Below are 18,448 nucleotides of genomic sequence, written 5' to 3' on the forward strand. Positions count from 1 at the left end.
GCTGACATGGAAAAAGCTTCTTGTCATTCGGATGGGACAATAAACCATAAACTGTGCACGTTACAGATCCCTTGACAGTTGTAAATCCAAAATGAGCAGGCTAATGCGGCTGTCCTGGCAAAATTTCCCTCATTGCACCCTGCATGAGGTTGCCCGTCTTCATTAGCCCACATGGTGCAGAAAAGTAAGACGTAAAATTTCATTCAATTCATTTCAAAATACTCTACAATTTAGCGCAGAATGCTATGACTGGCCTACTGGTCGTGGTATTTTCTTCAATAAAGCTACATATAACCCGTTTAAGTAATCAAACAGTAATATTTGTTTAAGTTTTATTAGAAAATAAAGAGTGTAAAATATAGATTATAAAATGGTGTACAACATGGTTTAACAATGGTCTAATAACAATTAAATCATACATTAAGTGAAAAGGGTAAAAAATATTTTCGTTTGTAATGGCCAACATAAGGGGTCAAACGGGAAACGGGTAAAAACGTTCATGTCTTTGTCAAGAAAATACTAAAAGGAAGTAAACGTTTAATTCAGCATAATTTCATTAATTGGAAAAAATAATTAATTAATAAAATAAAACAAAAATGGAAAAATGTTATTAACTAACTGTAAAACAGAGTTGTCCATTCGGAGCTCTCAGAATTTAAATTGAGAAAAAAAAGGTACATATGCTTAAGCTTGAAATAATAGGAATTGATAAAAAAAAATTCTGTATCTCTTTTAGGTACCCTGTAGATATTATAACATCTATCTGTTAACATAGTAAAATCATTCTTACTATTTTCATATAAAATAATCACATTGTTATTGTCATGTAATGAAATAAAATAATTAAACTAGCAAATTGCTGACTTTCTCCCCTGAGAGACCATCTTCATTAATCTATGGATTCATCCCTTGAGTGGTCTCTTAATGCAGGTTTTACTGTACTTTATAAAATATAAATATCATAATGTGAAGAAAATAGCTTAGGAGTTCCAATAGCCCCGTCACATTGGAAAGGCGTTTTTACTGAGCTGCTGTTTTTAGTTGCCGTAAGATTGAAAATGGTCGCAGTATGACGGGGCTATAGCTGCTCAGGCAGAAAGATCAATGGGTTTACCTACAGGTTATCTTCAGGCACCCTGAGAGCTGCAGGCTATGCACGTTAAAGATCCCATTAAAGATCTGAAAGAGGAAAAATCAAAAAAGAGTAGGCTGATGCAAGGTTTCCAAGGATTAATAAAATGAAATAAGAAGATATAAAAAAAATCAAATATATCAGTTTGGTAAAACTCAACAATCAAAATATAAACGTAATACAAAAATCTACTAACCACTAATTATACAAAAAAAAGATTCATATTTTACAAGGATTCAAATTTATGTTCACAAGGATCCTGTCTACCAGCTGGTCGTTAATCTAACCTCGTGGCAGATTTCCCAGATTATCTATACTTATTCAATGTCATCAAATTCAACATGTTCAACATGTACATACAAATGAACTGAAATTTTAAGTGCGATGTAGCTCAGCCTAAAAATAGTGAGACCTTCTTTTTCATAAAAACACAAGGAATCAAACTTAAGGACAAGTGTATTTACACAAACATAATGTAAAGGCTTTCTATTCTAGCACCTCAGAACAAAACAAAATCTGGGGCCAGTTTAACACATACTAACTATAATTGGATCCTAGCACAACCATAAAACACAATACTTTCCCTGACAAGGTGGAAATTTAGTTACAGCACTCTAAATAAAACTATAATTTAAAACAATTATAACCCAAAAAACTATATTGAAGCTATAACTAAGAGCAAATTGTCTAAATATTTGTTTTATCAATTGATACAACCCAATTCCAGTTATCCGTATATAGTTTTTCGGAATTCAACAAAAGTGGAAAAAAAGTTAAAACACACGGAATACAGTTCCTTAGATTTAAAAAATCTATCAGAATTACACTAAAGCCCATATGCAGCGCTCGTACTTTACCTAAACTTTGACTAAAGTTAGTCTTAAGTCAACTTTCGGTATGCACCAGTCAATCTTTATGAAAGTCTTGCTTAAATTTGACTATCAAATGTAGAAAATGAAAGCCTTAATCCTAACTTTGTAAAGTTCAACTTCAGCCGAAGTTCAAGTCAAGGTAAGAGTGCTAAGTATTTTTACCACTTTTTTCTGCACACAACGGTAATTAGTGTTGCTGAATTTTCTCCCCAGCCCGTGCTTTCGTAATTTCAATGATATATCCTTTATACAACCATTATCAAGTGTATCAACAAGACAGAAAGACAAATGAGGTATCCCAAGTCATTTAAAGAGACAGATGCGCCATTTTTTTTGACCATTTGTACCTTAGTTATAGAAAAGTGAATTGAGCTAATCAGTAATAGTGTTGACAGCTCACTGTCGAAATTTGAGCCTTCAAATCCATGTGTGTCCAGAATTATCTGCGTTTGAATGTTAAAATGACTCCTCATCTTAAGATACTCTGTGATATATAGAGAGTCATTATGTAGAAATAGTGAGTAAAAATCCTAGTTTGAAGTATTTTAAAGGAATTATGTGATTTTCGTACATTATAGTGCTCTTGAAGACTATTTACATATATTCAAGACTCAAATCAGTCTCCGAAAATGGTGAATCTGTCTCTTTAAATAAAGACACAAGGTGGAATATATGAATGATATATGAACAATATATGATATATGAACATACCAAATAAACAATATATGATATATGAACATACCAAATAAACAATATATGAACATACCAAATAAACAACATAAGTCATGTGAACTTGTGAACGTTACATAAAGTATATGAGCATTACATTACAACATTACAAATACGAAATAAAGTAGGCCAGTGACTGAAGAAAGCTAAATGAATTCGTTGATACCTAACTCGCATCAAGTCAAATTCGTCTCCGCCATGCACCTCCGCCTTTTTTTTAACATAAATAGAGATGAAGGTTCCAGCTTAGCTTAGATGCACCTCAAGAGTTCACTCAAGAACGAAACCAGTCAGACTATACCATACTTAAGAAAGGGTATTTTTGAGGAAGTGACTACTTGCCTCTTATTACAAATATACAAACAATAAACACAATAAACATAGAATGAACCATTGAATAAAATCTAATAAATAAACTATAAAAATTAACATCAGATCAAATTATATATATATATATCATGTCTATTATAGTCAAACAATGTTATTAATATAGCTCATACTGGGGCCTTATTCTCGTAAAGCTAAAGATGATTTTAGTATTTCAGTCATCTAGTTGGTCAATCACAATAGGGTATTTCAGAACTCATTAAGCAAAAGAGCCCCCAACAAATCCAAGGCATGCTATTTCAATTATCATTCAATTATTTAATATCACCTAAATATTTTGACAAGTTGTTATTATAACTCTTTTCTTTCGTGCATCAATATCGTGAATATTTTCCCAAATAGGGGAATAGAAGAGAACTTCGCTACCCTTTTTTCAAGGATTATCAAAATATATATTTATAAAAATTCACAACAGAATAAAACATATAAAACACTCTGACAAGGGGGACCAAGGTTATTGTGATATTGATAGGACTTTGTCAAGTGAAGTAGGGTATTCTATATTAGCACCTTTCATCATCAGTGATTAATTACAAAATGACTGATCGTCAATATTGACAGGGAAACTTCTTGAGAAAAAATTCTAAATTTTTATTCGCAGTGTATAATGAAAGCAGTTTGGAATGCCCTTTTTAAGGTTAAAAACTGTGCATTATAAACACAAATATACAGTTCAAGAAATACAGAATTTCTTAATCAAAACTAATACTGAAAGTTATTACAATACCCTCTAAAACCATATTTTAAGGTAGAAAGTAGGATCTTATTTTTGTCATTTGATAACAAACCACTGCCCACCATTAAGTAATGATAACTACATCAATGCTGTGCAATAGTATAGCTATCTATACTTCATTGTCATGTTGATAATCTATCACAATTTCTTTACCAGCCAGCAGAACCACTGCTTATGTTCAAAGAACTTCAGTGAACAAAGACTGTCTTCAAATGACTGCTAAGACCAAAGTTTGTAGCCTTTCTTAACGTTAAAAGACTGTCCGAAACTGGTAGTCTGATCCAAAGTTCATAGTCTACCATAGCCTGTATGAGTACATAGCATGAGCATAGCCTTTAGTAGCCAGAAACTGCTCAAGTTTCAAAGCTTCTATAGATTGAAAGACTTCTGCCATTAAAAAATGTAGAAACAAGATTTACTGTTCAGAATTAGGTAGGGAAGCAACTGAACTAATGGAGAGTGTTCGGTTCAGTACAGGTGGTTTAGGTTTAATGGATCGTTTCTGCATGTAGGATAAAAACTGGTCTGGGATTTCTTCCAACACTTCCTTAGCTAATCTGGCGTAGAGCTCATCTTTACTTTCTTGACCTTGACCCATGAAGTCTCTCATTGGTACAAACTGAAAGTAGAAAAAAATTGTGTAAAAAAAGCTTGCTAGTCAAGGTAACATATGTAGATATTAAGGTGATTTGTCAAACCAACATTACTTGTTAACATTACAGTATTTAGACTCACCGTCAGTATTGACTTACTGAAAGTAACTATAGAAGAGCAGGCACACCAGGATGTTGATGAGAAATGATATTGAATGAGCTATAACTTCCTACGGAATTCAATTTTCCAGGCAAAACTGACGCCACCCTACAATTTGGTTTGTTCAATGCCAACAGGATGTTGATGAGTAAGGACATTGATTGAGCTAGACCTTTCTAAGGAATTCAATTTTCCAGGCAAAACTGAGCAAAAGACCTTGGAAGATCCTAAATGCTTCCATATAAATAATATCAATTGAGTTACGGCTGAGAGAATTCAGATAAAATATCTAAAATCTTCCTGGCAAAACTTGTGAGAAAATTGCATACAGCTTTCCCCTTAAAGAACCCAGTTAAAATATCAAACTTACCTGTACGATATCTCGTTCAGCGTACATACCATTAGATGATAGTCTCACATCATCACCATCTAATACTTCCATAGCTATAATATACATACATCATATCATAAATATTATTAGTTTAGATTGAACGAATTGAAGCAATCATTGAGTTGGTTTGTCAACTTTCAAGGCTTTAGTACAGTCGGGAGAACATTGGAATCTTTATCTCATGTCATTTAATCTGTTACTCAAACAAGTAAAAGATATGGGTTCTAATCTCTCTAGAGTCACGTTAAATAAGTCATCTTCCCTAATCAATCTAGTTGTATATGGATATAGATAATCCATGATAAAACATGGGACATTAATAAGATTTACAAAATGACGAGAAAGGCAGGGCAGCTCACCCTTCAAGAACACCTGATGCCACCCTACGATTGGGTTTGTCATTCGAAATATACCTAGAATAAACATAACTTAACTTACCTTCGAAATCAGCATCCCCCACTCCAATAATAATAATAGACATAGGTAGTTTAGCTGCCTGCAAAAAAACACAAAACAAATTCAAACTTTGAAGATATCAACAGAATATATCTAGAACATAAACTTGTATTGAAAACTTGGTGATGCCTGTAGTAAATCTTTCAGTAAGAGAAACATAATGAATATCATGTCTGTAGTAAAGCATTTAATAAAGAAAAGTAATGTCTGTAGTAAATCATTTAGTAGAAGTAAAGTGATGTCTGTAGTAAATCATTTAGTAGAAGTGAAGTGATGTCTGTAGTAAATCATTTAATAAAGAAAAGTAATGTCTGTAGTAAATCATTTAGTAGAAGTAAAGTGATGTCTGTAGTAAATCATTTAGTAGAAGTGAAGTAATGTCTGTAGTAATTTACTACTAGTAAATCATTTAGTAGGAGTAAAGTGATGTCTGTAGTAAATCAATTAGTAGGAGTAAAGTGATTTTAGTAGATCTGTTTAGTAGGAGTAAAGTGATGTTTGTAGTAAATCATTTAGTAGAAGTGAAGTGATGTCTGTAGTAAATCATTTAGTATACACTCACCTGAACTATAGCTTCACAAGTCTGGGGCATGTCTGTTATAATACCATCTGTTACTATTAATAGAATAAAATAATCATTGCCGTCTAAAGCTTGAGAAGCAAATCTGAAAAATTAAATAAATTTATTTCAAACCAAACTTGTGACATTCAATGCTTTTTGGCTACTTTTACAATTGGTGAAAAATTGTTCGATCTTATTGGTTGATTCAGAGCATAAAATACATAATAATTTCCTCAGATCAAGAATGGCAAGTGGAGTCACCAAAAGACAAACTACAAAACTTTACAGGTATGCATTCTAATCAGATTAATCTTTGAAAAGCACAAAAGGTGTTGTCTGATATCTGAAGTCAAAAGGGACAAAAATTTAACTTTAAAAATATCGTGCCCAAACCTTTTATTGACACATATCAAAGATGTCAAAACATCAATAGGGCAAAAATTGTATGAGAGTTAAGTAGTTTACAGGTAGAGAAAACAATATCAAAGGACCAATGAAAATACTTACTTAGAAACATGATTGATAGTAGGAGCGAAGTTAGTAGGACCATACAGCTGAACTGATTGTACTGTTTTATGATAAGCTTCTAGTACACCATCAATACCTTGACAGTAAGGACTGTTTGGTTGACCATTCTGAAATATAACAACATATAAAATAAATATACCACATCAAAATTATTAGTCTTGTGGACTCTCTGAAAGTTTAAGAATTTAACTCAAATATTTCATTAACAGGTTGAAAAAACTGAGGCCTTCTGTTTTTAATTGACTGCTCATAGAACAGAATGTTTTGTCAGACTTCTTTTTGCATTTAGAGAAATTCAAGCCCACCTCATAACTGCAGAGGCTCTGTCAATGCCTAATTTTTGCATAAAAAATCTAAACTTACCAGAGCAAATTCATGAGAAACAACACCATTAGGAGGTAATCTGGCTCCAAAACCAAGAGCTGGGAACATTTTATATCTAAAATAAAGAATAATTGTATTGAATTAAATACACACAAATTTAGCAAGTCTTTTAACTGAATTAATACCCAGAACAACATAGAAAGTTTATTAACCCTAATACAAGGGTTACCTATTAAAGTGAAACCTGATAGTTATGAAACAGTTCTGTTTTTATTTCAGAGATTATTCCTCTACATTAGGTATTTTATCATGTTTCAAACTAAATAAGGGCCTTCACTTTGAAATTATAAAATAGAAAACTTACGTATCATAATCTTTAATAATATCACCAACAGATCTAATAGCTATAGCGTAAGGACTGGGTCTGTACTGGTTATTATGATGTAGTGACGTCACTGATTTAGGGTCCCCATTAGACGCAGTAAAATCTATAGAGAATGTACAATGAATTCTGGTCCTGAAAACAATACAAAGAGGTTCAAGTTAAAATATACAATTTGTATAACCTTTGTTAAAGTCATTTACAACACATTATTGTTTATATATTTATTACAGTGCAACACGTCCACGCATCATGGTGGCCACACATAAAGTAACGCTGCATCAGTCTTTCACGCCAAGCATGCACGTACAGGCTACTAAATATTCATGACATACTTAATATTCATATTACATTACATGTTCATAACAACCTTTTCCAAGCTCATTACCAGAGATTGATAGTGACCGTTCAGTGTAGGTGGTACAGTGACGTTTCTTGACATCTCCTATCTTTCCTTACCATGCCAATCATCAAGTATTTCAATAAGTATATAAAAATTCGAAATGATAATACATACCCTCCTCGAATATAATCTAAGAATGTAAAAACTTGTTCTATTCTACAACTTAATAACTCGACCTGCAATGAAAAAAAAAAGTCTTAAATAGTGGTACACAACAAACAGCATTGTGGTGTCTTCTAGAGAGTCCACATTTTATTGTTTATTCAGTATATTCATTATCTGAAATTCTGTATTGATTTATAAAAAGCAAATTGTTTATAAAATACAAATCATCCTATACCAATAGTTAAACAGTTTTTAAACTAAGTAATAAAGGTGGTTACTTACAACTCCTGAATTGGTGTATTTCGATTTTTTGGCTTTTTTCTTTGGATTTATACACTACAAAAAATAAATCATAACATTATACAACTCAGCAAGGCTATTCCAGTAATAAAGCATGTCTGCAATTTTAAATTTTTCACTTACAATTTTCATATCAATTAGAGTCTATCTATGCTGGCATTATAAGACAATACAGCCTGGAAACTGAAGGGTTTTTCATCAATTCTGTTAAGAATTTAATTGTAGAGGAACATGAGTCAGATTCTCATTCTGAAAAGCACTACAGAGCAAACATTTCAATTATACCTTGAATATCAAGAATTTATATTTTCTCAAAATTAGTTTTCTTACCTCAAATTTATTTTTAGCTGAAACACCTCGTGATAATTCTCGTAAAGTCGTTGAAAATTCTCCGATAAAATCATGGCTAAAAATAGAAATGAATTCTTATCAAGTATCAAATTTTGGTCTCGATAGCATTAATGTTCGTGTTATAACAATTCATCACTTGACAAATTGAATAAATGACGAAGTCTTACATAATAATCATTAGGTATACCCTTGTCTTATTTCTTTCTTTCTTTTTGAAGATTTTCCCAAAATTTTGTGTTCATTTTAAAATAAGTTTTTCATGAATACAGTTCTAGTCCGTTTTGAGAATTTTCTCTATTTCATAAAACTTTTTATATATCGTTTTAATCAACTTACCCTCCATCAGCGTCCCAATCATAACATTCTATTTTCATCATTCTGAAATATTCCACATATATATCACTATATTGTGTCATAATATAAATTCACTGTGGCAAGGAGCAATGGACTCACTGCAGTTATGATGTATGTATGCATCAGACATGTTTTCAAATAGAATGATGGACCTACTTCAGTTCGAGTGATGTGTATATATCAATCAAAAGATCTAGCTAAATATTAAACAATATAGGTTATAACTGCACTGGATCCATCATTCCTTCATTTTAATTCTGTTACTAATATTGCAATTTACTGCCCAACTCTACAATGAAGAACTAAATTCACCTTTCTGATACCCTCCCTGAAATGAAATGGAGTTTTACTGCCCACTTTTTTAAAACTAGATGGGCTTACAATGACGGGCACTCTCCACCAAAGTGTAAATCTTAACTTACCTATCATAATCACCATTACATACTGTTCTGACTGGTAAACTAAACGGTTTCCATGTCGGACTTAAATTACGTTTCACTACTTCTGTTCTGTGTACTAAAGTAAAACTGGAAACAAACGATGATTGAATTGAAAAATGACCACAATTTATACAAAATACTAAAAAAATAAATAAATAAAAAAAAAAAAAAAGAAGCCAAAATGGACATATATAATGATAAGTTAATGATATAATTTATTAGATATTCTATGAGATATTGGCTTCACTGTCAAGTACTTCAAAACATTACTGATCGAAATATACTCATTATTACAATGAGTAACTAACAGTAAAAACTCATGTTTGATTTAGAAACAATGTTAGAAACAAACTTTGATTTCCAGATCTGCTTCTATAAACTACAAATAGTAAAAACAAGTCTTACCTTCTATCTTCATTTGATCTATAGATTGATAGGAAGGGATCAGATTTACCGAAAAAATCTTTTTTATCTAATTTATGGGCACAGAAATGTAGAGTTACTCGCTCCTGAAATATCCAATATTTATTCATTATTTTGTTTGCCATTTTCGGGGTTTGAATAAATGTAAATAGTCTCCATAACTAATAGAAAATACCTCAAACTAGAAATTTCACTTTCTTTTTCTATATGGTCTAGTATCAAGAAGAGACGAGTCGTCTTTTTAACTTTCAACTACGATTATTCTGTAAACACAGGGATTGGTCAAACGGATGGCGATTAAAAAGATGGATCTAAAAATAGGGTGATGATCATTTCTGATCAAGTGGATGAGTCCATTTATTATACATGTATTTGAAGAAACTTGCCCCGACTACAGCCCTTCAAGGAAAAGTAAAATCAAACCAGGACTTACCTTACAACTACTTAATTCTTCAGCAGTGACTACAAACAGAGAAAAAAACACACAAATTATTAACTACATCAATATTATAGGCCTGTAGATTTATCTGATTTGAATCATTTTAAATTCCATTCCAGGAAATTACAAAAAAAACTACATTCAGAATATAATGCCATTGCAGCTTTATGAGAAGAAATTAAAATCATAAAGTGACAAATTAGAATTCTATTTCTTACTAATAATAGATCCACTGTTTTTCTTTGGTCCCCTTAAACTTTTCTGTAATTTATTCGCTGATACGATTTCTCCCAGGGAACATTCAATACTGCCTAGAAAATCCTGAAAGTAGAAATAAATAAGATTGGAATATATCATTAATTTTACATTTAAAGAAGTCAATCTTGTAATATTCAACACATTATAAGAATATTTTCCAACACAGAACGGAAGAAATAAGGTAAATTTTGAGAAAATATTTTAATAAATTGACCTTTCGTCTTCATTTACAAGGTATTTATAGATTAAAATGTGCGAGCATACGAACGGATTAGAGTCAAGAGTTTCACCAACTGACACAAGCACATGATTGTATGATGACGGTCTGTCTTACAGACGATAAAACTATCGGAGACAGATATCAAAATTATTTGATTTAATAAATCTTGTCATGAAATCACAGACACATGAGTTGGTCACCTCGACATATTCAGTGTGAGAGACTACATAGTATTAGCTAGATATCTGTTTGATATTTAAACTTTTAACTTACAATTAAAACAATTAAAACAATAGAAACTTACATGTTTTGAAAGATCAGCACTGTTAGAGTCTACATCATATCTAAAAATACCAGAACAATATGGTTAATAATTAGTTATAGCTTACCATTATTTATGGGTAGAGATGACGTTTATGAGAAGTATCGATATCTTTTGTTCTGTTAATTAATATTTGTTGTCAATGGGTGGACTGAGGCAAATACTAATTGCAGCAGGTATTTGATAAGGTGATATTTCCAGGGCTGAGACAAGTTGGGATCTGAGCTCAACTATGATTTTAAAATTCCAAAGGGCTGAGATTAAGAAGGAGTCTAAGTGCCAGTTGTGAAATTTTCAGATTTCACTTTAGATTAATTCCCCTTGAAATTCTCTGGAAAGAATTTGATATAATCATATTAACAACTGTGATATATCCTCCCAAAGTTTCAAATCTCCATTGAAAGAATGGGTTCAACTCGAGGTTTTTCACCTTTTCTCGAATAGTGATAAATAGCACTTAGACACCCTCTTGATCTCAGCTCTTCAATAAATTTTAGTAACCAAAAATGCATTAGATGGAGCCTGTTCAAAGACCATGATCTCGACATTTCAAAATGGTCCCCCAACCTTTAAATTAATCAAAGAATTTTGAATCTACTTACATTTCAAATTTTAACTTCTGTAACTGTTCAAAATAATAACGAATAACAAATTTATGAACAAAATCAGGATTTAAATTATTCCAAATAATTTCTGTTCTTCCAAACTATAAAATATAACAAAAAAATCTTTCCAGAGGGTGGCCTAAAAGGTATTTAGTGGCCAAGGTTGGGAACCAGGGGTATAAACAAAACTGATTACTTTCAAGAAAGAATTGAAGAGGGATATTGCTTTTCTTTATATAAAAGAAACTTTTTTTTTACCAAAGAAAATAAGGGCGTAATGTAGGTATAGTAGAATATTTTATCTCCCTTGTTGACTTAAGATACAAAATACAAGTTATATCTACAATGTAATATGGTCATTATGACATATCTATCATTAAAATAAGGCACTTTTTAAAGATACAAAAAAGTAAGGACATATCTATATCATAGGTATATTACATGCTATTACTGAATTAGGATACAAAATATCTAGATGTGTCATTGAGGCATATAAAAAATTGGCCATGGCTATTCGTAATGCAATGGGTCCAAAACTGGGCGTTAAAAAAACATATGGACATCCATACCTAACCCAAACAAAGCCACTTAATATCATTCTTGACAATCAAAATGGCTTCAAGCTTTAATAAAACCCCAAAAATTAGTGTGCCGATTGTGTCCTGTCTTATCTGTACCGTTGTTAGCAGCCAATGAGAACATGCGTTGTGACGGTACAAATAGCCAGTTTGTAAAATATTAGGCAGTTTTTATGGGTTTTCTACATATTGGTATATCTCAATAGTGATTACGCTTTATAAAATGATTATATTTTGTACCTTATGCGCACCACCCACTGCATATTTACATTAAAAAATTGGCTAAGAGATCCCAATTTAGAACATTATAAACAAATTCTTCTATAAAAACAATTACAGTCTTACCTCTTTCCATTTGATGTTTTTAGAATCATAAACAAACAGAACACACACTGAAATAAACAAGAATAAGGTGATGAATTAATAAATGTTAAAAACACTGAGATAGATTTCAGCAATATTGCTTTAAAAGATGGGTGTATTTAAGAATCAAACATTGGTTTCACTAGCATTACTGGAGTGTAAACACAATTGTCTTCGTCATTTATGTATGTTTGGCTCTTTATATTCAAGTATGTAGCTATAGAGATATTGTTTGATGTGGAAATGATGCATGTCTAATTCAAGTCAAGGCTATTATTAACTTTTTTAATTTAATCGTCCTTTTAAATAGTCATTTCTTTTTAACTATCATTATCATACCAGGGCCATAAGCATGGTCGTTTCATCTATGAGGCAAAAATCCTTCCACAGAGTGTAGCCCAGCGCAAAATTATTAGAGGGGGTGCCTGAGAGCCATCTTTTCCGATGTCATTGTTTTGGGTCAAAATCTTCATAAGCATTTGCCTGATATGTCTATAATATGTAGTTAAGGCCCTCCACGCTGCTATAATGTTATGTCTACCTCACTGAGTTGGTAGTCTTCTGATTAGGTAGGTGTATTCCTATATTGATTGTGATATGTATAGGTATATGTCGCAGGAAGGCTACAGACAGTCCAATACAAATCACAATCTATAAGTCACTGTCAACTCGACAACAAAATCAATGAGGAAGACATTAAGTTGGTCCGTGAGGCATATTGGATCACTCCAGACAATAGAATTAATAAATATAAGTCTAATAGATGTAAGGGCCAAGTAGGGGTCACAGAATTGTCTTTTAACTTGGCTGATGGCAAAATATGGACAGGTTGCATGTTTGTGTATGAGTGGTCTGAAGCGTGAAGGACTGCATGCGAAAGCGTGGTTGTTCGGTTGAATTCATTCTGTATAATTTATATGTTTTAATAACTCATCAACCACTTTTTATTGTCAAGGGGACTCACAGCATTTAAGAACTAAATTATGAGAAATTTGAAACTAGGGAGGCCAAATCCAGGCCAGTCTCTTTTCAATTCCACTGTCTCCTCTAAAGAAACGCCACTGTAGAACATATTTTCTCCTCAGTAAAATGGGAAATTGAAATAAAGTTGATACTTACTGGGGTCTGATTTTGAAAATACATCAGCATCAATTATCTTCCTACAAAAATAAAAAACAGAAATATTCAATCACAAAATATACACTTGAGTGCAATCTTTTTCAAAATTTATTTAACATTTCATTCTTTTTTCTGATAATTTTGCTCATCATTGTAATCTAACAAGTTTTTAACTGCGGTCAGGTTCTAATGACCACATGAGAATCACATGATGTAAAATTATAATTTGACCAATCTGAAGCTGCAATCTTATTAAACTTAGACCAAACTTTCGTTCCGTTTTTATCAGCTTTTGTTTAACTGAAATGGCTATATCAAAAATAATGGCTAACAAAAAGAAACAGAACGAAAGTTTGGTCTAATTTTCATAAGACTGTCTGAAAGTGGCTTTTGCATTTTGATTAAAGTTATGGAGCTGCTTCTTCGGTCTCTGTGTAATTTATGGTCCTTTACGGTCAGGGAATTCTTTTCCTAATGAACTTGAAACAAATCCTTGACATGTCACATAGCATGACAACTACTATAAGCTGATAAAAGCCAGCTACTATAGATAAGACAGCTTTTAAAGGCTTGTCAGAGATTTTGATAGACAACTCATTATTATTTAAGTTAACTGTCTTATTACCTGAACCAGACTGTTTTTTTGATTAGTTGATATTATTCTGGTATCTTAAACACAGGCATCTTAACAATGTAATAGCTTGACATTGTAAAGATGAAGTTTGTAATAGCTTGACATTGTAAAGATGAAGTTTGTAATAGCTTGACATTGTAAAGATGAAGTTTGTAATAGCTTGACATTGTAAAGATGAAGTTTGTAATAGCTTGACATTGTAAAGATGAAGTTTGTAATAGCTTGACATTGTAAAGATGAAGTTTGTAATAGCTTGACATTGTAAAGATGAAGTTTGTAATAGCTTGACATTGTAAAGATGAAGTTTGTAATAGCTTGACATTGTAAAGATGAAGTTTGTAATAGCTTGACATTGTAAAGATGAAGTTTGTAATAGCTTGACATTGTAAAGATGAAGTTTGTAATAGCTTGACATTGTAAAGATGAAGTTTGTAATAGCTTGACATTGTAAAGATGAAGTTTGTAATAGCTTGACATTGTAAAGATGAAGTTTGTAATAGCTTGACATTGTGAAGATGAAGTTTGTAATAGCTTGACATTGTGAAGATGAAGTTTGTTATAGCTTGACATTGTAAAGATGAAGTTTGTAATAGCTTGACATTGTGAAGTTTAAGCACGGGGCATAGGCCACAGGCCTTATTTTAACATCCAATTATGGTGAACTTAAAATTTTTAAAATGTTGTACGTTCTCAAAATTCAATCTGTGTGCTCCTTCTTCATCTAAAAATTTGATGGTAACTTCAATGTGTTCGGAGCATTATGGAGATCTTAAAAGAGATGGTCAATACAAAAAAGAACAGGCATCATCTTGTCAAGGGTACAAACCACAATTGAAATCTGTAGTCTGTAGAGGGAGCACAAGATAGTACCCATTAAATGAGATATTTTTTCTTCTAAGTCGAAAGCTTAAAGTCTGTTAAATATTGTCCAATCATAGTGAAAATCAATGAGATCTAAGCAATCTATTTTCAAGAGAATGTTTGTCTAATGAATGACATAAATAAACTTAAAGAAATGATATAATAAATAACATAGACATTGATGAGACTATAGAGGTATATTAGGTCTATTAGTTAATTATATAATCTTTTAGATATTTTTAGTTTAATGTCTATTTGCCAAGAGTTGTATCTCTAGCCTTTTGTTTAGTTTGTAGATATATTTTAAACCTGTGCCAGTGATTTCTGTTGAATATTTACTTTCTACTTTTCAATCAGACTAATATATTTAAAGCAATCAAGCACTGACATCACAATAGTTTTTACAAAAAGTTTCACCTGAGCCAGTGCTTTCTGTTCAATAACAGAACAGATGACAAGGTAACAGTCAGGGTGTTCAGTCACCTCGTCTACATGTCAACTCGTCTACAACCTCGAGTTATCTCGTCAACAACTTGAGTTATCTCGTTTACAACCTCGAGTTATCTTGTCAACAACCTCCAGTTCTCTCGTCTACAACCTCGAGTTATCTCGTTTACAACCTTGAGTTATCTTGTTTACAACCTCGAGTTATCTCGTCAACAACCTTCAGTTATCTCGTTTACAACCTCGAGTTATCTCGTCAACAACCTTGAGTTATCTCGTCAACAACCTTGAGTTATCTTATCAACAACCTTGAGTTATCTCGTCTACAACCTCGAGTTATCTCATCAACAACGTTGAGTTATCTCGTCAACAACCTTGAGTTATCTCGTCAACAACGTTGAGTTATCTCGTCTACAACCTCAAGTTATCTCGTCAACAACCTTGAGTTATCTCGTCAACAACCTTGAGTTATCTCGTCAACAACCTTGAGTTATCTCGTTTACAACCTCGAGTTATCTCGTCAACAACCTTGAGTTATCTCGTCTACAACCTCGAGTTAACTCGTCAACAACCTTGAATTATCTCGTCAACAACCTTGAGTTTAAATTATTGAAATAAAGAAGTTATTTGAAAACTAGTGCTGGTTTTGTTTTAAAATTGATCAAACGCTCGGAAATATATTCAGGCCTATAAATCGCTTTGGTTGTGAGCGCTCATTCAATTAACGGAGATCAGCGATAAAAGAATATTATGATAACAATTTAACAAACCAATCATTATAATTACCAATAAAAACCCAATACTGATTTGAATTGAATATGAGTTTTCACCCTTCACCCTTGTAAGAATAGGCCTGGAATTAAACTGTCAGAGTCTCAAGAAAACTAACCATTAAATCAACGATTAATGTAGAGTAAAAAACAAGTAGGCTAGTAGGGCCAAATAGATAAAGATATTTAAACTGATAGATAAGGTCATGCATTTGCAGTTGGCCAAGTGCCAGTTGCATCAAAACTTACTTTATTTAAAGATGGGTTCCTGTATTTTCATTTATAAAACCAAAAATGCTAATAGGTATATGAATAGAAAGTAGAGGTGTTCTAATGACTTGGAAAAATACCAGTTTGTCTCACATAATTTATTCATAGTTAGCTAAATTAGAAGAGAATTACCAGCAAAATTCCAATGAGTGACCAATCAAGAAAGGTCAAAAAGTCTTTTTTGTTTATCCAGACTGTACATACATGGAGATCTATAATATTGACACTAAAGAGCACAAACTAGACTTGGATAAAATATCTGTATCTACTTGGCCTATAAGTAGATAAAATTGTAACCTTGAATTATCAGAAGGAATTTTAGAACCTAGCCTACTTTCTGACTACACTGGTTTCTGAATTGAATTTTGGCAATCATTTTCATATGAACTGAAATATCAATTACAAAATACTACTTAGAGTCTTGGATTATCTTTGGGTTGATGAAAATGTTAACCACTGGAAAAGTTATTATTTGTAACCATGATTTTACAGAGGGAAATTTTCAGTCCAAAAAGTAGGTCATTTTCACATGTATTTTTTGGGAGGGATGTGTATCTATTTCAAATGTAAAATCATTGAACTGTATTTCTATGGACCCCAATGGCATAAAGTAGAAAATTTTATTTTGAATAGGCCCTACAGGCCTACTAATGAATGAGAGAAAAAATTTAATTCAAAACTCAATGTAGTCAGAGAGTAGCCTGGTGCCTAATAATCTAATTTGATGAACATTTACCACTACTATTTGTGACAATATCTAATTATCGAATAAATCCACATAAAAAAATAATTCAGAATTCTAAAGAAATCACATGATTTACTAGCCTATTTGGATATTGGAAAATAAATTCTTGAAAATATTTCATAAGCAATATCAATTTATAACTGTATTATTTTTATCATAACAAATTTGATTAATTGAAAACAGCATCCAGAAATAATTTTTTAAAAAAGTTTTAATTATCTTCATTTCCCTAATTTACTCTTTGGTTGTCTTTATAAAATTTTTTTACCAGCAATAACAAAGTTTATAAATAGGTCAAAGTTGTTTACAATGTACAACTTCTAAACTGTTTCGACCTTATTTTGTCAAAACATCCTACACAGAAATTCGTGAAATTCTTCCAAAAACGCTGAGATAAAGTTAAACAAGATTTTGTCACCTTACCTACATGACACTGCCAACTCTACAAGAGTTGCAGGCGCAATTCCAGTGCCTGGTTGAAAATCTGTACTGCTCGAAGCCATTTCTGAATTCTATATTAAACAGGATACTTCAATGAAGTTGCCTAATATTGAGTCGGGATTGACCAGTTGCGCAATTTTTAAAACGTCACGGTGGAAAATTTGTGACTGGCTCAATCAAGACAATCGTGTCATTCGGAGAACTCTAGCAAAAAATACAATATCATCATTCTCCACTGTGTCCTTTTAAAGGGTGACTCCCACAAAAACTTGTAAGGGGGGCGGTGGATCTTTATAATAACTAGCAACTAACACTGACCCAGCCCAGTGTTTCAATAAGAGAATATCTTCTGTAACACCTACTACTTGTGACCTAGGCCAATGTATCTTCTCTAACACCCTAACACCATTTCAGGGAATACTTATTTCAGGACTGGTGCCATGGCTATATACAGTATATTATATAACATGCAGTGTATGTTTGTGTGTGTCTTTTCAACTAAAATCATACTAATGACTAACTAATTTTCACTTATCTATTGCTCTGTGATCTTGACCAGTGCTTTCATTGAGACTCGTCTCAATACACCCTAACACCTACTACTTGTGACCTAGCCCAGCGTTTCTATAGGAGAGTATCTTCTCTCTTCACTCCTACTACTTGTGACCTAGCCCAGTGTGTCTTCTGCAACACCTGTACTAAGGCAGTGGGGCCTTAGGAAACGACTAAGTGGATATCTTCCTGGCAAAGG

General features: G+C 32.3%; 1 protein-coding gene across 1 annotated transcript; it reads right to left on the minus strand.

Moving 5' to 3' along the window:
• Positions 1–3,634: 3,634 nt before the first annotated feature.
• LOTGIDRAFT_198063 (hypothetical protein) lies at positions 3,635–17,762 on the minus strand (the record flags this gene model as incomplete). Its single annotated transcript, XM_009068742.1, has 20 exons — positions 3,635–4,475; positions 4,980–5,053; positions 5,439–5,496; positions 6,019–6,121; positions 6,526–6,653; positions 6,910–6,985; positions 7,235–7,387; positions 7,770–7,831; positions 8,043–8,096; positions 8,391–8,466; positions 8,748–8,789; positions 9,188–9,292; positions 9,611–9,714; positions 10,062–10,090; positions 10,286–10,388; positions 10,850–10,889; positions 11,470–11,573; positions 12,396–12,442; positions 13,533–13,573; positions 17,680–17,762. 20 exons carry the CDS (start codon positions 17,757–17,759, stop codon positions 4,272–4,274), a joined length of 1,683 nt encoding a protein of 560 aa, XP_009066990.1. The 3' UTR covers positions 3,635–4,271.
• Positions 17,763–18,448: the final 686 nt, after the last annotated feature.

The sequence above is a fragment of the Lottia gigantea genome, assembly GCF_000327385.1.
Source record: "Lottia gigantea unplaced genomic scaffold LOTGIsca_93, whole genome shotgun sequence".
NCBI classification, from domain to species: Eukaryota; Metazoa; Mollusca; class Gastropoda; family Lottiidae; genus Lottia; species Lottia gigantea.